At 46.7% G+C, this 18,747-nt stretch overlaps 1 protein-coding gene across 1 annotated transcript in view; it reads right to left on the reverse strand.

The window, feature by feature from the left end:
* Positions 1–10,953, reverse strand: part of SLC9A5 (solute carrier family 9 member A5) — a 137,782-nt gene extending 126,829 nt beyond the window's left edge. Inside the window, exon 1 of the mRNA XM_088476767.1 lies at positions 10,705–10,953. Coding sequence (XP_088332893.1) covers positions 10,705–10,897 — 193 coding nt within the window. The 5' untranslated portion in view covers positions 10,898–10,953. The remainder of the gene's footprint in view (positions 1–10,704) is intronic.
* Positions 10,954–18,747: the final 7,794 nt, after the last annotated feature.

The following is an 18,747-nucleotide window of genomic DNA, read 5'->3' on the forward strand; positions in this document are numbered from 1 at the left end:
AGAGTTTGGAGAAAGTCACACTTGCCCACAAAGGCGCTCCCAGCAGAGCCAGAACGCCAGGCAAAGGATTAATTATTATTATGCTCCAAAACAATCACTTTACATCAGCCTAAACCCCTGCTGTGATACATACAGGTCCGTAGGCTGTCCAGCACTGCCTCTCCCCGTAATGGCCGCCAGGAGGAAGTCAGAGCTAAACTCCGCCCCCTGCATTATAGTGCCGTGTAAACGGGCGCCTGTACCCAGTACATTCTTTATTTTTAGAATTATATATATATATATATATATATATATATATACACACACATATACTGACTCTGCAGTATCATTCTGAGCCGAGGGAGCCAGCTGTACTTACATAGAGACGCGCTGGCGGCTGAGCTGCCACCGGCGCGCTCCGTGGGGAGTCAGTGAGGGCGCCTCTGTCAGTGCTAAGCTGGCTGCCCTGCTAATCAGGGAGCCAGCTGTACTTAGAGACGCGCTGGCGGCTGAGCTGCCGTCGGCGTGCTCTGAGGGGGGTCTATGAGCCGCCTTGTCAGCGCTAAGCTGGCTTCCCTGCTAATCAGGGAGCCAGCTGTACTTGCAAAAGAAAAAAAAAAAAACGCGCTGATGGCTGTGCCGCCGGCGCGGATCTGACTGTGCGGGGCCACCTAATGTAGTAATAAGCTGGCTGCCCTGCTAATCAGGGAGCCAGCTGTACTCACAAGGAGAGGCGCTGAGACTGTGTAGGCATCCTGCTGCTGCCGGTGCGGCTCTAACTGTGGGGGGTCCGCGCTGCGAGCTGCACGCAGCGGCATGTGGCCCCCCCCTGAAGACTGAGGTCTCAGGTGTCGGGGACCCCAGGCTAAGTGCATGCACTTGCGAGTGGGTCCCCTCCGGCAGCGTCCCGCGTAGCAGACAGGCAGTTGAAGCTACTGCCTGTCTGTCCTCAGTGATGTAGAAATCTTTAAAAACCTATCCTAGCCCTAAGAGCAGGAGAGATCTTTTTTGTGACCTACTCCAACTCGGGCACAAACTAATACTGGCCTGGAGGGGGTATAGAGGGGAGGAGCTAGTCACACTTAATTTAAATTTAAAGTGCCTAGCTCCACTCAGCACCGTCTATACACCCACTGTCTTGAAGTCCTCCAGTGTCCCCTAGTGGATGAAGGAGAAATCACACTGTTCTTGTGATTATAGGCACAGCACGAGCAGGGGCGTAATTGGGGTTATAGCGCCCAGGGCAAATTGAGAAATGGCGACATCCGCTCCCCAATTTATGTGACCTCTGGGCTTATTGCCTAAGGTCACTTACAGGAGCACGGGCCTAATGCCCGCCTTCAGTGCCACAGGCCTAAGGACTGATTACCCCTATGGGCCTAGTGCCCGACAACCTGGTGGTCTAGGGAGGGGTTCATGACGTGAAGGCCTCAAAGAGGGCCTACCTGTCTGGTGGGAGAGGCTTAAATGTGGAGCTTTGTTAGCTCTTCTACTTTCCCACCTCTGTAGCCCTATCTGATCCTCTACATTCTTCTCTACATTCTTCTGCCGCTGTGGCCCGACCTAGCTAGCGCTGCCGCCGCCAGAGCTCTTCTCTCCTGAACCCGGCGTCTTCTGGCCTCTTCCGCGGCCGCCGGAGCTCTTCATGCGACATCCTCCTTAGACCGCCGTGGCCAAAATGGCTCTTCCGCCCAGCGATGTCTTATGTCAGACGCCGTGGGCGGGTCCAGCCATGACACAGCAAGCCGTGCCACGACCGCTTTCTATTGGCTGCCAGTCCACAAGCCACGATTGGCTTGCGGTATAGTGGCAGTGCACAGTAGGAAAAGTACGAGTGACAGTGCACAGTAGGAAGGGTATAATGACAGTGCAGAATAGGAAGGGTATAGTGCAGAATAATAAGGGTATAGTGACAGTGCAGAATAGGAAGGGTATAGTGACAGTGCAAAATAGGAAGGGAAGGGTGTAGTGACAGTGCAGAATAGGAAGGGTATAGTGACAGTGCACAGTGCAGAATAGGAAGGGTATAGTGACAGTGCACAGTGCAGAATAGGAAGGGTATAGTGACAGTGCACAGTGCAGAATAGGAATGGTATAGTGACAGTGCACAGTAGGAAGGGTACAGTGACAGTGCACAGTAGGAAGGGTACAGTGACAGTGCACAGTAGGAAGGGTACAGTGACAGTGCACAGTAGGAAGGGTACAGTGACAGTGCACAATGGGAAGGGTACAGTGACAGTGCACAATGGGAAGGGTATAGTGCAGAATAGGAAGGGTATAGTGACAGTGCAGAATAGGAAGGGTATAGTGACAGTGCAAAATAGGAAGGGAAGGGTACAGTGACAGTGCAGAATAGGAAGGGTATAGTGACAGTGCACAGTGCAGAATAGGAAGGGTATAGTGACAGTGCACAGTGCAGAATAGGAATGGTATAGTGACAGTGCACAATGGGAAGGGTACAGTGACAGTGCACAATGGGAATGGTATAGTGCAGAATAGGAAGGGTATAGTGACAGTGCAGAATAGGAAGGGTATAGTGACAGTGCAGAATAGGAAGGGAAGGGTATAGTGACAGTGCAAAATAGGAAGGGAAGGGTGTAGTGACAGTGCAGAATAGGAAGGGTATAGTGACAGTGCACAGTGCAGAATAGGAAGGGTATAGTGACAGTGCACAGTGCAGAATAGGAAGGGTACAGTGACAGTGCACAATGGGAAGGGTACAGTGACAGTGCACAATGGGAAGGGTACAGTGACAGTGCACAATGGGAAGGGTACAGTGACAGTGCACAATGGGAAGGGTACAGTGACAGTGCACAATGGGAAGGGTACAGTGACAGTGCACAATGGGAAGGGTACAGTGACAGTGCACAATGGGAAGGGTACAGTGACAGTGCACAATGGGAAGGGTACAGTGACAGTGCACAATGGGAAGGGTACAGTGACAGTGCACAATGGGAAGGGTACAGTGACAGTGCACAATGGGAAGGGTACAGTGACAGTGCACAATGGGAAGGGTACAGTGACAGTGCACAATGGGAAGGGTACAGTGACAGTGCACAATGGGAAGGGTACAGTGACAGTGCACAATGGGAAGGGTACAGTGACAGTGCACAATGGGAAGGGTACAGTGACAGTGCACAATGGGAAGGGTACAGTGACAGTGCACAATGGGAAGGGTACAGTGACAGTGCACAATGGGAAGGGTACAGTGACAGTGCACAATGGGAAGGGTACAGTGACAGTGCACAATGGGAAGGGTACAGTGACAGTGCACAATGGGAAGGGTACAGTGACAGTGCACAATGGGAAGGGTACAGTGACAGTGCACAATGGGAAGGGTACAGTGACAGTGCACAATGGGAAGGGTACAGTGACAGTGCACAATGGGAAGGGTACAGTGACAGTGCACAATGGGAAGGGTACAGTGACAGTGCACAATGGGAAGGGTACAGTGACAGTGCACAATGGGAAGGGTACAGTGACAGTGCACAATGGGAAGGGTACAGTGACAGTGCACAATGGGAAGGGCACAGTGACAGTGCACAAGGGGAAGGGCACAGTGACAGTGCACAAGGGGAAGGGCACAGTGACAGTGCACAAGGGGAAGGGCACAGTGACAGTGCACAAGGGGAAGGGCATAGTGACAGTGCACAAGGGGAAGGGCATAGTGACAGTGCACAAGGGGAAGGGCATAGTGACAGTGCACAATGGGAAGGGTATAGTGACAGTGCACAATGGGAAGGGTATAGGGACAGTGCACAATGGGAAGGGTATAGGGACAGTGCACAATGGGAAGGGTATAGCGACAGTGCACAATGGGAAGGGTATAGCGACAGTGCACAATGGGAAGGGTATAGCGACAGTGCACAATGGGAAGGGTATAGCGACAGTGCACCGTGGGAAGGGTATAGCGACAGTGCACAGTGGGAAGGGTATAGCGACAGTGCACAGTGGGAAGGGTATAGCGACAGTGCACAGTGGGAAGGGTATAGCGACAGTGCACAGTGGGAAGGGTATAGCGACAGTGCACAGTGGGAAGGGTATAGCGACAGTGCACAGTGGGAAGGGTATAGCGACAGTGCACAGTGGGAAGGGTATAGCGACAGTGCACAGTGGGAAGGGTATAGCGACAGTGCACAGTGGGAAGGGTATAGCGACAGTGCACAGTGGGAAGGGTATAGTGACAGTGCACAGTGCACAATAGGAAGGGTATAGTGACAGCGCATAACAATTTATGATAAGTACAGTGTGTGGGCACAGTGCACAGTAGGAAGGGTATAGTGAGAGGGCACAGCATAGGGTATGATGAGTACAGTGTGCAGGCACAACAGTGGGTATGTAGGGTACAGTGAGACGACATAGCAAAGTGTATGATGGATGCAGTGAGGGCACAGTACATAGTATAATGAATATTGAGAGGGCACAGTATATGAGTATACAGAGTATGTAGTGAACAGTGATTGGGCATAATACAGAGTATATAGGGTATAGTAAGAGAGCACAGAGTGTGTAGGGAACAGTGAAATGGCACAGTATAGGGTATGATGGGTACAGAGAGAGGGCACAACATAGAGTATGATGGGTTCAGTAAGAGCACAGCATAAGGTATAAAGGGTACAGTGAGAGGGCACAGTATAGAATATGATGGGTAGTACAGTTAGAGGGCACAGTATAGAATATGATGGGTAGTACAGTTAGAGGGCACAGTATAGGGTATGCGAGAGTGCACAGATACAGGGTATGTAGGGTACAGTGAGAGGGCACAGTGTAGAATATGATGGGTAGTACAGTGAGAGGGCACAGTATAGAATATGATGGGTAGTACAGTGAGAGGGCACAGTATAGAATATGATGGGTAGTACAGTGAGAGGGCACAGTATATATTATGATGGGTAGTACAGTGAGGGCACAGTATAGATTATGATGGGTAGTACAGTGAGGGCACAGTATAGATTATGATGGGTAGTACAGTGAGGGCACAGTATAGAATATGATGGGTAGTACAGTGAGAGGGCACAGTATAGATTATGATGGGTAGTACAGTGAGGGCACAGTGTAGAATATGATGGGTAGTACAGTGAAGGCACAGTATAGAATATGATGGGTAGTACAGTGAGAGGGCACAGTATAGAATATGATGGGTAGTACAGTGACAGAGCACAGTATAGATTATGATGGGTAGTACAGTGAGAGGGCACAGTATAGATTATGATGGGTAGTACAGTGAGAGGGCACTGTAGAGAATATGATGGGTAGTACAGTGAGAGGGCACAGTATAGATTATGATGGGTAGTACAGTGAGAGGGCACAGTATAGATTATGATGGGTAGTACAGTGAGAGGGCACTGTATAGAATATGATGGGTAGTACAGTGGGGGCACAGTAGAGTATGTAAGGTACAGTGCAATGGCACAGTATAGGGTATGTGAGAGTGCACAGATACAGGGTATGTAGGGTACAGTGAGAGGGCACAGTATAGAATATGATGGGTAGTACAGTGAGAGGGCACAGTATAGATTATGATGCGTAGTACAGTGAGAGGGCACTGTATAGATTATGATGCGTAGTACAGTGAGAGGGCACTGTATAGATTATGATGCGTAGTACAGTGAGAGGGCACTGTATAGATTATGATGCGTAGTACAGTGAGAGGGCACTGTATAGAATATGATGGGTAGTACAGTGAGGGCACAGTAGAGTATGTAAGATACAGTGACATGGCACAGTATAGGGTATGAGAGCGTGCACAGATACAGGGTATGTAGGGTACAGTGAGGGCACAGTATAGAATATGATGCATAGTAAAGAGAGAGGGTACAGTGTAGAATATGATGGGTAGTACAGTGAGGGCACAGTATAGAATATGATGGGTAGTACAGTGAGGGCACAGTATAGAATATGATGGGTAGTACAGTGAGAGGGCACAGTATAGAATATGATGGGTAGTACAGTGAGGGCACAGTATAGATTATGATGGGTAGTACAGTGAGAGGGCACAGTATAGATTATGATGGGTAGTACAGTGAGAGGGCACAGTAGAGTGTATGTAAGGTACAGTGACATGGCACAGTATAGGGTATGCAAGAGTGCACAGATACAGGGTATGTAGGGTACAGTGAGAGGGCACAGTATAGAATATGATGGGTAGCACATTGAGGGCACAGTATAGAATATGATGGGTAGTACAGTGAGAGGGCACAGTATACAATATGATGGGTAGTACAGTGAGGGCATAGTAGAGTATGTAAGATACAGTGACATGGCACAGTATAGGGTATGAGAGCGTGCACAGATACATGGTATGTAGGGTACAGTGAGGGCACAGTATAGAATATAATGCATAAAAAGTGAGAGGGCACAGTGTACAATATGATGGGTAGTACAGTGAGGGCACAGTATAGAATATGATGGGTAGTACAGTGAGAGGGCACAGTATATAATATGATGTGTAGTACAGTGAGGGCACAGTGTAGAATATGATGGGTAGTACAGTGAGGGCACAGTATAGAATATGATGGGTAGTACAGTGAGAGGGCACAGTATATAATATGATGTGTAGTACAGTGAGGGCACAGTATAGAATATGATGGGTAGTACAGTGAAGGCACAATATAGAATATGATGGGTAGTACAGTTAGAGGGCACAGTATAGAATATGATGGGTAGTACAGTGAGAGGGCACAGTATATAATATGATGTGTAGTACAGTGAGGGCACAATATAGAATATGATGGGTAGTACAGTGAGGGCACAGTATAGAATATGATGGGTAGTACAGTGGGGGCACAGTAGAGTATGTAAGATACAGTGACATGGCACAGTATAGGGTATGTGAGCGTGCACAGATACAGGGTATAGTGAGAGGGCACAGTATAGAATATGATGGGTAGTACAGCGAGGGCACAGTATAGAATATGATGAGTAGTAAAGTGAGAGGGCACACTATAGAATATGATGGGTAGTACAGTGAGAGGGCACTGTGTAGAATATGATGGGTAGTACAGTGGGGGCACAGTAGAGTATGTAAGGTAGAGTGACATGGCAAAGTATAGGGTATGTGAGAGTGCACAGATACAGGGTATGTAGGGTACAGTGAGGGCACAGTGTAGAATATGATGGGTAATAGAGTGAGGGCACAGTATAGAATATGATGGGTAGTACAGTGAGAGGGCACAGTATAGAATATGATGGGTAGTTCAGTGAGGGCACAGTATAGAATATGATGGGTAGTACAGTTACAGGGCACAGTATAGGGTATGTGAGAGTGCACAGATAAAGGTATGTAGGGTACAGTGAGAGGGCACAGTATAGAATATAATGGGTAGTACAGTGAGAGGGCACAGTATAGAATAAGATGGGTAGTACAGTGAGGGCACAGTACAGGGTATGATGGGTACTGGGACAAGGCACAGTAGGGTATGATGGGTAGTACAGTGAGGAGGAAGATGCAGGTAACGAGTATACGGCAATGAGAGGGAGGGCATGAGGGTTACAGTGAGAGGGCACAGTATAGGATATATAGGGTACAGTGAAAGGGCACAGTAAAGGGCATGATGGATAGTACAGTTAGAAGCCACAGATGTGTACTGCAAGAGGGCACAGTACATAGTATGATGGGTACAATCATAGGGTACAGTACATAGTATGATGGGTACAGTGACGGGGCATAGTACATAGTATGATGGGTACAGTCACAGGGCACAGTACATAGTATGATGGGAACAGTAAGATGACACAGTACATGGAGTGTAGAGTACAGTGAGAGGGCACATCATGGGGAATGATGGGTAGTACAGTGAGAGATCACTGATGGGTACAGTGACATGGCACAGTATGGGGTATGGCGGACACAGTAACAGGGCAAACTACAGGGTATGATGGGTACAGTGACAGGGCACAGTACATGGTATGATGGGTACAGTGACTGGGCACAGTACAGGGCATGTAGGGTGCAGTGACAGGTCACAGTACAGGGTATGATGGGAAAAGTGGCAGGGCACAGCACAGGATGCAGTGGCAGGGCACAGTACAGGGTATGATGGGTACAGTCAAACGGCACAGTACATGGTGTGACAGAGCACAGTACATGGTATGATGGTTACAGGGTACAGTACATGGTATGATGGGTACAGTGACAGTGTACAGTACAGGTAATGTAGGGTGCAGTGACAGGTTACAGTACATGGTGTGATGGGTATAGTGACAGTGTACAGTACAGGTAATGTAGTGACAGGGCACAGTACACGGTATGTAGGGTGCAGTGATAGGACACAGTATAGGGTATGATGGTTACAGGGTACAGTACATGGTATGATGGGTACAGTGACAGTGTACAGTACAGGTAATGTAGGGTGCAGTGACAAGGCACAGTACATGGTGTGATGGGTATAGTGACAGTGTACAGTACAGGTAATGTAGGGTGTAGTGACAGGGCACAGTACAAGGTATGTAGGGTGCAGTGATAGGACACAGTACATGGTATGATGGTTACAGTGACAGGGCACAGTACATGGCATGATGGGTACAGTGACAGGATACAGTACATGGTATGATGGGTACAGTGACAGGATACAGTACATGGTATGATGTGTACAGTGACAGTGCACCGTATACGCTAAAGAGGAGGAAGACTGAGGTACCAGTACATGACAATAATAGGGAGATGTTGTTACCGGGCAGACACGGCTGTCACACGGGTCCTTACCGATCTTTTCCAGGCTGGCCACCAAGATCCACACGGCCACCGGGTAAGGAGTCTGCACCATGTGCCATTCCCAGCGCACCACCTGGAAGCCGCCGAGGCTCGCAGCCGCATCCTCCTGCCGGTCGCCATTGGAGCCCAGGTAAAGTGACAGTGTACAGTACAGGTAATGTAGGGTGCAGTGACAGGTTACAGTACATGGTGTGATGGGTATAGTGACAGTGTACAGTACAGGTAATGTATGGTGCAGTGACAGGGCACAGTACAAGGTATATAGGGTGCAGTGATAGGACACAGTATAGGGTATGATGGTTACAGTGACAGGGCACAGTACATGGTATGATGGGTACAGTGACAGGATACAGTACATGGTGTGATGGGTACAGTGACAGGGCACAGTATAGAGTATGATGAGAAGTACAGTGAGAGGCCACAGATGGGTACACTGACAAGGCACAGTACAAGGTATGTAGGGTGCAATGACAGGGCACAGTACAGGTTATGAGTATGGGTACAGGGTACAATAAGTGGTATGTAGGGTGCAGTAGCAGAGCACAGTACAGGGTATGATGGGTACAGTGAAAGAGCAAAGTACAGGGTATGATGGGTAGTACAGTGACAAGTCACAGTACAGGGTAGGTAAGGTACAGTGACAGGTCACAGTACAGGGTAGGTAAGGTACAGTGACATGGCACAGTACAGGGTATGATGAGTACAGTGACAAGGCACATAACATGGTATGGTTACAGGGCACAGTACATGGTATGATAGATACAGTGACAAGGCACAGTACATGGTATAATGGATACAATGACAAGGCACAGTACATGGTATGATGGATACAGTGACAGTGTACAGTACAAGTAATTTAGGGTGCAGTGATAGGACACAGTACAGGATTTGATGGGTACAGTGATAGGGCACAGTACATGGTATGATGGGTACAGTGACACGGCACAGTACATGGTATGATGGGTACAGTGACACGGCACAGTACATGGTATGATGGGTACAGTGACAGGTCACAGTACATGGTATGATGGGTACAGTGACAGGGCACATTACATGGTATGATGGGTACAGTGACAGGGCACAGTACATAGTATGATGGGTACAGTGACAGGGCATAGTACAGGGCATGATGGGTACAGTACATGGTATGATGGTACAGTGACAGGGCACAGTACATGGTATGATGGGTACAGTGACAGGGCATAGTACATGGTATGATGTGTACAGTGACAGTGTATAGTACGGGGTATTATGGGTACAGTGACAGGGCACAGTACAGGATATGATGGGTACAGTAACAGGGCATAGTACGGGGTATGGTGGGTACAGTACACGGTATGATGTGTACAGTGACAGGGCATAGTACATGGTATGATGGGTACAGTGACAGGGCATAGTACGGGGTATGATGGGTACAGTACATGTATGATGGGTACAGTGACAGGGCATAGTACAGGGTATGATGGGTACAGTACATGGTATGATGGTACAGTGACAGGGCACAGTACATGGTATGATGGGTACAGTGACAGGGCATAGTACATGGTATGATGTGTACAGTGACAGTGTATAGTACGGGGTATTATGGGTACAGTGACAGGGCACAGTACAGGATATGATGGGTACAGTAACAGGGCATAGTACGGGGTATGGTGGGTACAGTACACGGTATGATGTGTACAGTGACAGGGCATAGTACATGGTATGATGGGTACAGTGACAGGGCATAGTACGGGGTATGATGGGTACAGTACATGTATGATGGGTACAGTGACAGGGCATAGTACAGGGTATGATGGGTACAATAACAGGGCATCGTACGGGGTATGATGGGTACAGTAACAGGGCATAGTACGGGGTATGATGGGTACAGTAGACGGTATGATGTGTACAGTGCCAGTGCACCGTATAGGCTAATAGTACAAAGAGGAGGAAGACTGAGGTACCAGTACATGACAATGATAGGGAGAAGATGTTACCGAGGCAGACACGGTTGTCACACGGGTCCTTACCGATCTTTGCCAGGCTGGCCACCAGGATCCACACGGCCACCAGGTAAGGAGTCTGCACCATGTGCCATTCCCAGCGCACCACCTGGAAGCCGCCCAGGCTCGCAGCCTCATCCTCCTGCCGGTCGCCATTGGACCCCAGCACCGGGAGCACCGGGAGTGCCGGGAGCAGCAGCCCCAGCAGCAGTTTGTCCATCACCCGGCTCTGTCCTCCGGGAGCCCGGAGCGGCCGGATCTCCAATGCCGGCGTGACGTCATGGCAGGGGGCCGCGTCCTCCAATCACAGGGTGAGGAGAGAGCAGGTAAGTGGTCTGACGTCACTGACCATGTGCTGCTCCCTATACATCACCCATACATTACACTAATACATTACATCTAATAACCATACATATGTACTATATACATGTATCACCCATGCATTATTATACAGTACATCTATCCCCCATACATTACTATATGCATCTATCTCCCATACATTATACTATACATTACAACTATATATTACTATATTCATGTAGCTCACATACATTACTATACATCTCAACATCTATCACCCTCCCTCACCCATACATCACATATACCACCCATACAGTACATTACTATACATCTATTTCTCATACATTACTACCCTATAGATTGTAAGCTTGCAAGCAGGGCCCTCTTACCCCTATGTCTGTCTGTTATTACCCTGTTTTGTTCTATAAATGTGTCCAATTGTAAAGCGCAACGGAATATACTGCGCTATATAAGAAACTTTTATTAACAATAATAATAATAATAATAATAATATACATCTATCTCCCATACATTACTCTATATACAGTACATGTATCACCCATACTTTGCTATACATCTATCACCCATACATTACGGTATATATCTATCACCCATTCATTACTATATACATCTATCACCCATAAATTACTATATAGCTAACAAGAGTCTATATATCCAGCACTACAGTATATACTGTTATGCAGCAATCACCCATACATTACTGTACATATAACATCACATATGTACTGATATACATTTATCATGCATACATTACTGTACCTCGAACATCACAGTATATATTATTATACACCTATCACCCATACATTACTGTACATCTAACATCACACTATATATTGTTATACATCTATCATCCATACATTACTATACAGCTATTACTCATACATTCCTATACATCTATCACCCATACATTACTATATACATCTAACTCCCATACATTCCTATACATCTATCACCCATACATTACTATATACATCTATCTCCCATACATTCCTATACATTTATCACCCATACATTACTATATACATCTATCTCCCATACATTCCTATACTGTACATCTATCTCCCATACATTACTATGTACATCTATCTCCCATACATTCCTATACATTTATCACCCATACATTACTATATACATCTAACTCCCATACATTCCTATACTGTACATCTATCTCCCATACATTACTATGTACATCTATCTCCCATACATTCCTATACATCTATCTCCCATACATTACTATGTACATCTATCTCCCATACATTCCTATACATTTATCACCCATACATTACTATATACATCTAACTCCCATACATTCCTATACATCTATCACCAATACATTACTATACACATCTATCTCCCATACATTCCTATACATCTATCACCCATACATTACTATATACATCTATCTCCCATACATTCCTATACTGTACATCTATCTCCCATACATTACTATGTACATCTATCTCCCATACATTCCTATACATTTATCACCCATACATTACTATATACATCTAACTCCCATACATTCCTATACATCTATCACCAATACATTACTATATACATCTATCTCCCATACATTCCTATACATCTATCACCCATACATTACTATATACATCTATCTCCCATACATTCCTATACTGTACATCTATCTCCCATACATTACTATGTACATCTATCTCCCATACATTCCTATACATTTATCACCCATACATTACTATATACATCTAACTCCCATACATTCCTATACATCTATCACCAATACATTACTATATACATCTATCTCCCATACATTCCTATACATCTATCACCCATACATTACTATATACATCTATCTCCCATACATTCCTATACTGTACATCTATCTCCCATACATTACTATGTACATCTATCTCCCATACATTCCTATACATTTATCACCCATACATTACTATATACATCTAACTCCCATACATTACTATACATCTATCACCCATACATTACTATATACATCTATCTCCCATACATTACTATATACATCTGTCACCCATACATTACTATATACATCTATTTCCCATACATTCCTATACATCTATGATCTATCTCCCATACATTCCTATACATCTATCACCCATACATTCCTATACATCTATCACCCATACATTACTACATACAGATATCTCCCATACATTCCTATACATCTATCACCCATACATTACTATATACATCTATCACCCATACATTACTATATACATCTATCTCCCATACATCCCTATACATCTATCACCCATACATTACTATATACATCTATCTCCCATACATTCCTATACATCTCCCATACATTCCTATACATTTATCACCCATACATTACTACATACATCTATCTCCCATACATTACTATACATCTATCACCTATACATTACTATATACATCTATCTCTCATACATTACTATATACATCTATCTCCCATACATTCCTATACATCTATCACCCATACATTACTATATACATCTATCTCCCATACATTTCTATACATCTATCACCCATACATTCCTATATACATCTATCACCCATACATTACTATATACATCTATCTCCCATACATTCCTATACATCTATCACCCATACATTACTATACATCTATCACCCATACATTACTATATAGATCTATCTCCCATACATTACTATACATCTATCACCCATTCATTACTATATACATCTATCACCCATACATTACTATATACATCTATCTCCCATACATTCCTGTACATCTTTCACCCATACATTCCTATATACATCTATCACCCATACATTACTATATACATCTATCTCCCATACATTCCTATACATCTATCACCCATACATTACTATACATCTATCACCCATACATTACTATATACATCTATCTCCCATACATTACTATATACATCTATCTCCCGTACATTCCTATACATCTATCACCCATACATTACTATATACATCTATCTCCCATACATTCCTATACATCTATCACCGATACATTACTATATATCTATCTTTCATACATTACTATACATCTCCCATACATTCCTATACATCTATCACCCATACATTACTATATACATCTATCTCCCATACATTACTATATACATCTATCACCCATACATTACTATATGCATCTATCTCCCATACATCTATCTCCCATACATTCCTATACATCTATCACCCATACATTCCTATACATCTATCTCCCATACATTCCTATACATCTATCTCCCATACATTCCTATACATCTATCACCCATACATTACTATATACAACTATCTCCCATACATTCCTATACATCTATCTCCCATACATTACTATATACATCTATCTCCCATACATTACTATATACGTCTATCACCCATACATTACTATATACATCTATCTCCCATACATTCCTATACATCTATCTCCCATACATTACTATATACATCTATCTCCCATACTTTACTATATACGTCTATCACCCATACATTACTATATGCATCTATCTCCCATACATTACTATATACATCTATCACCTATACATAGCTATATATATCTGATACCCATACATGCCTATACATCCATCTCCCGTACACAGTAACAGGGCATAGTTGCGCCTTGTGCCGGCCCTGCCCACTGAGCGTGCGATATCATGCTGTCAATTCTTCGCACAGAAGGGGGAGTGACCAGTAGCCCCGGTTAGTGCAGCGTCCTCAGGATGCCCGATCGGCTGCATATACTGTGCTGGGTAACCGTCTGGATTCACCTACTCATGCCATTTCAGGAGCTCTCAAGCTGCAGGTGCACTACAAGTCCCAGCACTTCTAGCTAACAAGATGTCCTGGGACTTGTAGTACCGCTGCTGGACAGGCAAAGGTGGTTGACATCCCAGACTTGCAGATCCCCAGCCTGCTCACCTCTGGATGCTGATTTCAAGGAACAGTGGTTTGTCCAAGGGCCTTGTTCTGCGGATGGTATGGAGCCCTGCAAGGGAGGATGCCCGCCCCTGAACTGGAGACAGTGACTATGGCCCCACTCCCTGCCGGACGGGCATAGATACATCAATTACATGCAGTCTTGCAGGGCTCACATAGTGTGCGGGTGTCACATTTGGGGTTTGGATTTCCGAGTCAGGACCCCTGCACTGGGCTGATGGGTAGTAGCAGAATAGTGGTGGAACAATCAGTGGTGTACTCATGTAATAAATGCCTGGTGCCTTCAAAGAGGTCAGTGACACCTGGTAGGCTCCCAGTCTGTCCCTGGAACCAATTGAATTGAACTCAACTCCTTACCCTAAATAGGAATAAAGGGTTGGAGCTAGTGTTTGAGAACTGAGGGAACAGAGCAGCGAGCCCCGTCTGGAATCTGCTTGCAGATGCTGTAAACCCATTGCCAGAACTGGGTCACTGAAGCCTAGACCCTCAAAGAGAAATCTAGATCAAGCAACCAGTCCCCAACAACTGAGAGTGAATGCTGGAGCAGAATCCTAACACTCTAAGGGGTATAATTACTAAGCCTTGAATGGAGATAAAGTGAACAGAGATAAAGTACCAACCAATCAGCTCCTAACTGTAATTTTTCAAACACAGCCTGTGACATGGCAGTTAGGAGCTGGATGGCTGGTACCTTATCTTCCTTTCACTTTATCTCCATCCAAGGCTTAGTAAATATACCCCTTAGATCAGGGTCGTGCAGTCAGGGGAGACAGAGCCTCCCCTGTCATATTACTGAGATTTGATATAAAAATGATTAGAATAATACAAAAAGGATAATTCTAACTTATAAACATCTTCTTTGTTTATTGAAATTATTTTTATAGTTAACACTCACCAGCTTTGTGTAGCTCCCTGGGACTGCAAGGAGATGAGAGATGAGGCAGCAACAGCCCAGCCTCGCTTCTGTATAGTCAGACACTGCTTGCAGAGCTGGGGGCGGGACCACAACACAGGCAGTAAGCTGCACAGAAAGAGAGCTAATAGAGACATGCCTCTGACTATGGGGGGGGCGTGCCTTGAGCACTAATGGGCATCTTGGATGTGCCATGTGACCAGGAAGTGCCCTGCAGTGTTTAGAGACTGGAGCTGTCAAAAGCAGCAAGAGAAGACACAGTGATGCAGGGGATGCGGTTAAGATACCACTGCCCGGAATACTGCCCGTCGGAATCCCAACGCTGGAAGCACAACCAGGTACTAAAGATAGGCATCCAAATCCTGAAACCTATCTATAGCCCAATGCCAGGCATCCCAAACTAAGGTAAGCCTGGGGCTTTCTAGCTGTTAGCCATGGGGGGGTGGGGGAGTTGTAGGATTAGGTACCCCTAGGGGGGATTAGGGGTAGGCACCCCCGGGGAGGGTTAGGCTAGGGGAAGGGGGTTTAGGGTTAGGCACTACTGAGGGGAGGTTAGGGTTAGGCATCACTATGGGAGGGTTAGAGGGGGGGGTAGAGGGGAGGGTTAGGGTACTTACCAGCCCTAGTTGGAATCTTCACTGTTTGGGCTTCCGGTATCGGTATTTTGTCCGCCGGGGATAGATCCGGCATTACATACCGATTCTGTGATGCAGGTAGGAGACACTGAAGCTTAGTGTAGTGAGGGGAGAGTTGCAGTGAGTAGGGGGTGAGACAGGCTCCCAGCACTCAGACCTATCTCCATGCCTCAGATCAACAACCAGCATTGATAGATGGTATAGTGAGTAGAGGGATTCAGAGTAGGTCAGGAGCTGCGATGCTGCGAGTAAGCAATGTAATTGCAGAGCAGAAAGGTAATCTGTAGTACAGTGAAAGTATAGTCCACTTGAACCCGCAATGAGCAGGAGAGTTATACTCAGAAGACTTGCTTATAGTCAGGATCACAGTAGGCTGTAGACTTGGCACTTGGAAGCTCTAGGGTTTATATGTTTATAAGTTTATATGATGCCCAGGAGACTTCGGTGTACTATGCAGACTGGAAATAGGGTTGCAGTAAGTCACAGGCTTGGACCTTACTTGAACCAGATTGGGACCAGAGGTAGCAGACGTAGAGCCTGGTTGGATCCAGAGACTTAAACCGGGCCGGGACTGGAGGTAACAGCCGCTGTGCTGGAGTGGAACTGCAGGCTTGAACCGGAATGGAACAGGAAGTAACAGCAGCTTAGCTGGAGTGGAAACGCAGGCTTGAACCGGAATAGGACCGGAGAGGACAGCAGCCAGCTGGAGTAGAACCGCAGGCTTGGACCGGAATGGGGGACAGGAAGTGACAGCAGCTTAGTCGGAGTGGAAACACAGGCTTGAACCGGAATGGGACCGTAAGTAACAGCAGCTTAGCCGGAGTGGAAACGCAGGCTTGAACCGGAATGGAACTGCAGAGGACAGCAGCCAGCTGGAGTGGAACCGCAGGCTTGAACAGGAATAGGACCGGAGAGGACAGCAGCCAGCTGGAGTAGAACTGCAGGCTTGGACCGGAATGGGGGACAGGAAGTGACAGCAGCCTAGCCGGAGTGGAAACACAGGCTTGAACCGGAATGGGACCGTAACCGTAAGTAACAGCAGCTTAGCTGGAGTGGAAACGCAGGCTTGAACCGGAATGGAACTGCAGAGGACAGCAGCCAGCTGGAGTGGAACCGCAGGCTTGAACAGGAATAGAACGGTGAAGGACAGCAGTCCACCAAAGTGGGACCGCAGGCTTGAACCGGAATTGCACCAAATAGAAAGGCAGCGGTACCTGAACACAGGCTGGTATGGTGCAGGCTGGAAGCAGGATACAGCGTAATGCTACACAGTGGATGGAGCAGAGTCTGAGGCAGCAGCTTGCAGGACTCCACCAGCGCAGGGTCAGGTAGTGGTATGGAGATAGTACTTGCTCACTAGTGAGTGAGATCACTCGGGAGTGAAGAAGCACATTGTTCCAACTAAGTGCTAGTGTCAAGTGCTGGCTTAAAATAGAGCGCTCCTGTCAGGGGTAGGAGGGGGCGTTCACGTGAGCGCAGGAGACAGGTAGAGACTAGATACTAGTGCTCACCTGATCAGAGCCAACATGGCTGCGCTGAAGTGATGGCACTCTGGGACAGAGTGACCCACCTTTGATAAAGCACCCTCGGACAGGGTAAGCAAGACTAAGTCCCGGTTTTGTTACAGCCAGGGATAACTGTGGCTGATAAGCTCCGCGGGCCGTGGCCGCCGCCAGCATGGTGCTAAAAGATGTATTTTTTTTTTTTTATGAGGCTCAGCGGCACACTCCAGGGGCTGGCACCCTAGGCAGCTACCTAAAGCTGACTAATGGTAGTGCCGGGCCTGGGTAGAGAACCCAATCTTTCCACGTGGCCAGGACCAGCAGGTCACTCAGCAGCACCTCTCCCAGCTACAGATCGCCCACCGGAGTCTCACAGCCCGTGCTCACGTACTCCCTGAGGGGACTATTGACTGTCTAGGGCAGGGGTCTTCAAACTTGGCCCTCCAGATGCTGTGGAACTACACATCCCAGCATGCACTGCACATAGTTTTAGCATGCTGTTATATCAAAAAGGTGGCAGTGCATGCTGGGATGTGTAATTCCACAGCAGCTGGAGGGCCAAGTTTGAAGACCCCTGGTCTAGGGGGTATGGGGTTCCCCTGCGTGTCACCACAACCCCCTGCTTCTCACTCCTGCCCCCTGCATCTCACCAGTGTCACCACAATCCCCTGCTTTTCCTGCCCCCTGCATCTCACCAGTGTCACCACAACCCCCTGCCTCTCTCTCCTGCACCTCACCAGTGTCACCACAACCCCCTGCTTCTCACTCCTGCCCCCTGCAT

The sequence above is a fragment of the Taudactylus pleione genome, unplaced genomic scaffold (assembly GCF_031769625.1).
Source record: "Taudactylus pleione unplaced genomic scaffold, aTauple2 ptg000194l, whole genome shotgun sequence".
Classification (NCBI taxonomy): domain Eukaryota; kingdom Metazoa; phylum Chordata; class Amphibia; order Anura; family Myobatrachidae; genus Taudactylus; species Taudactylus pleione.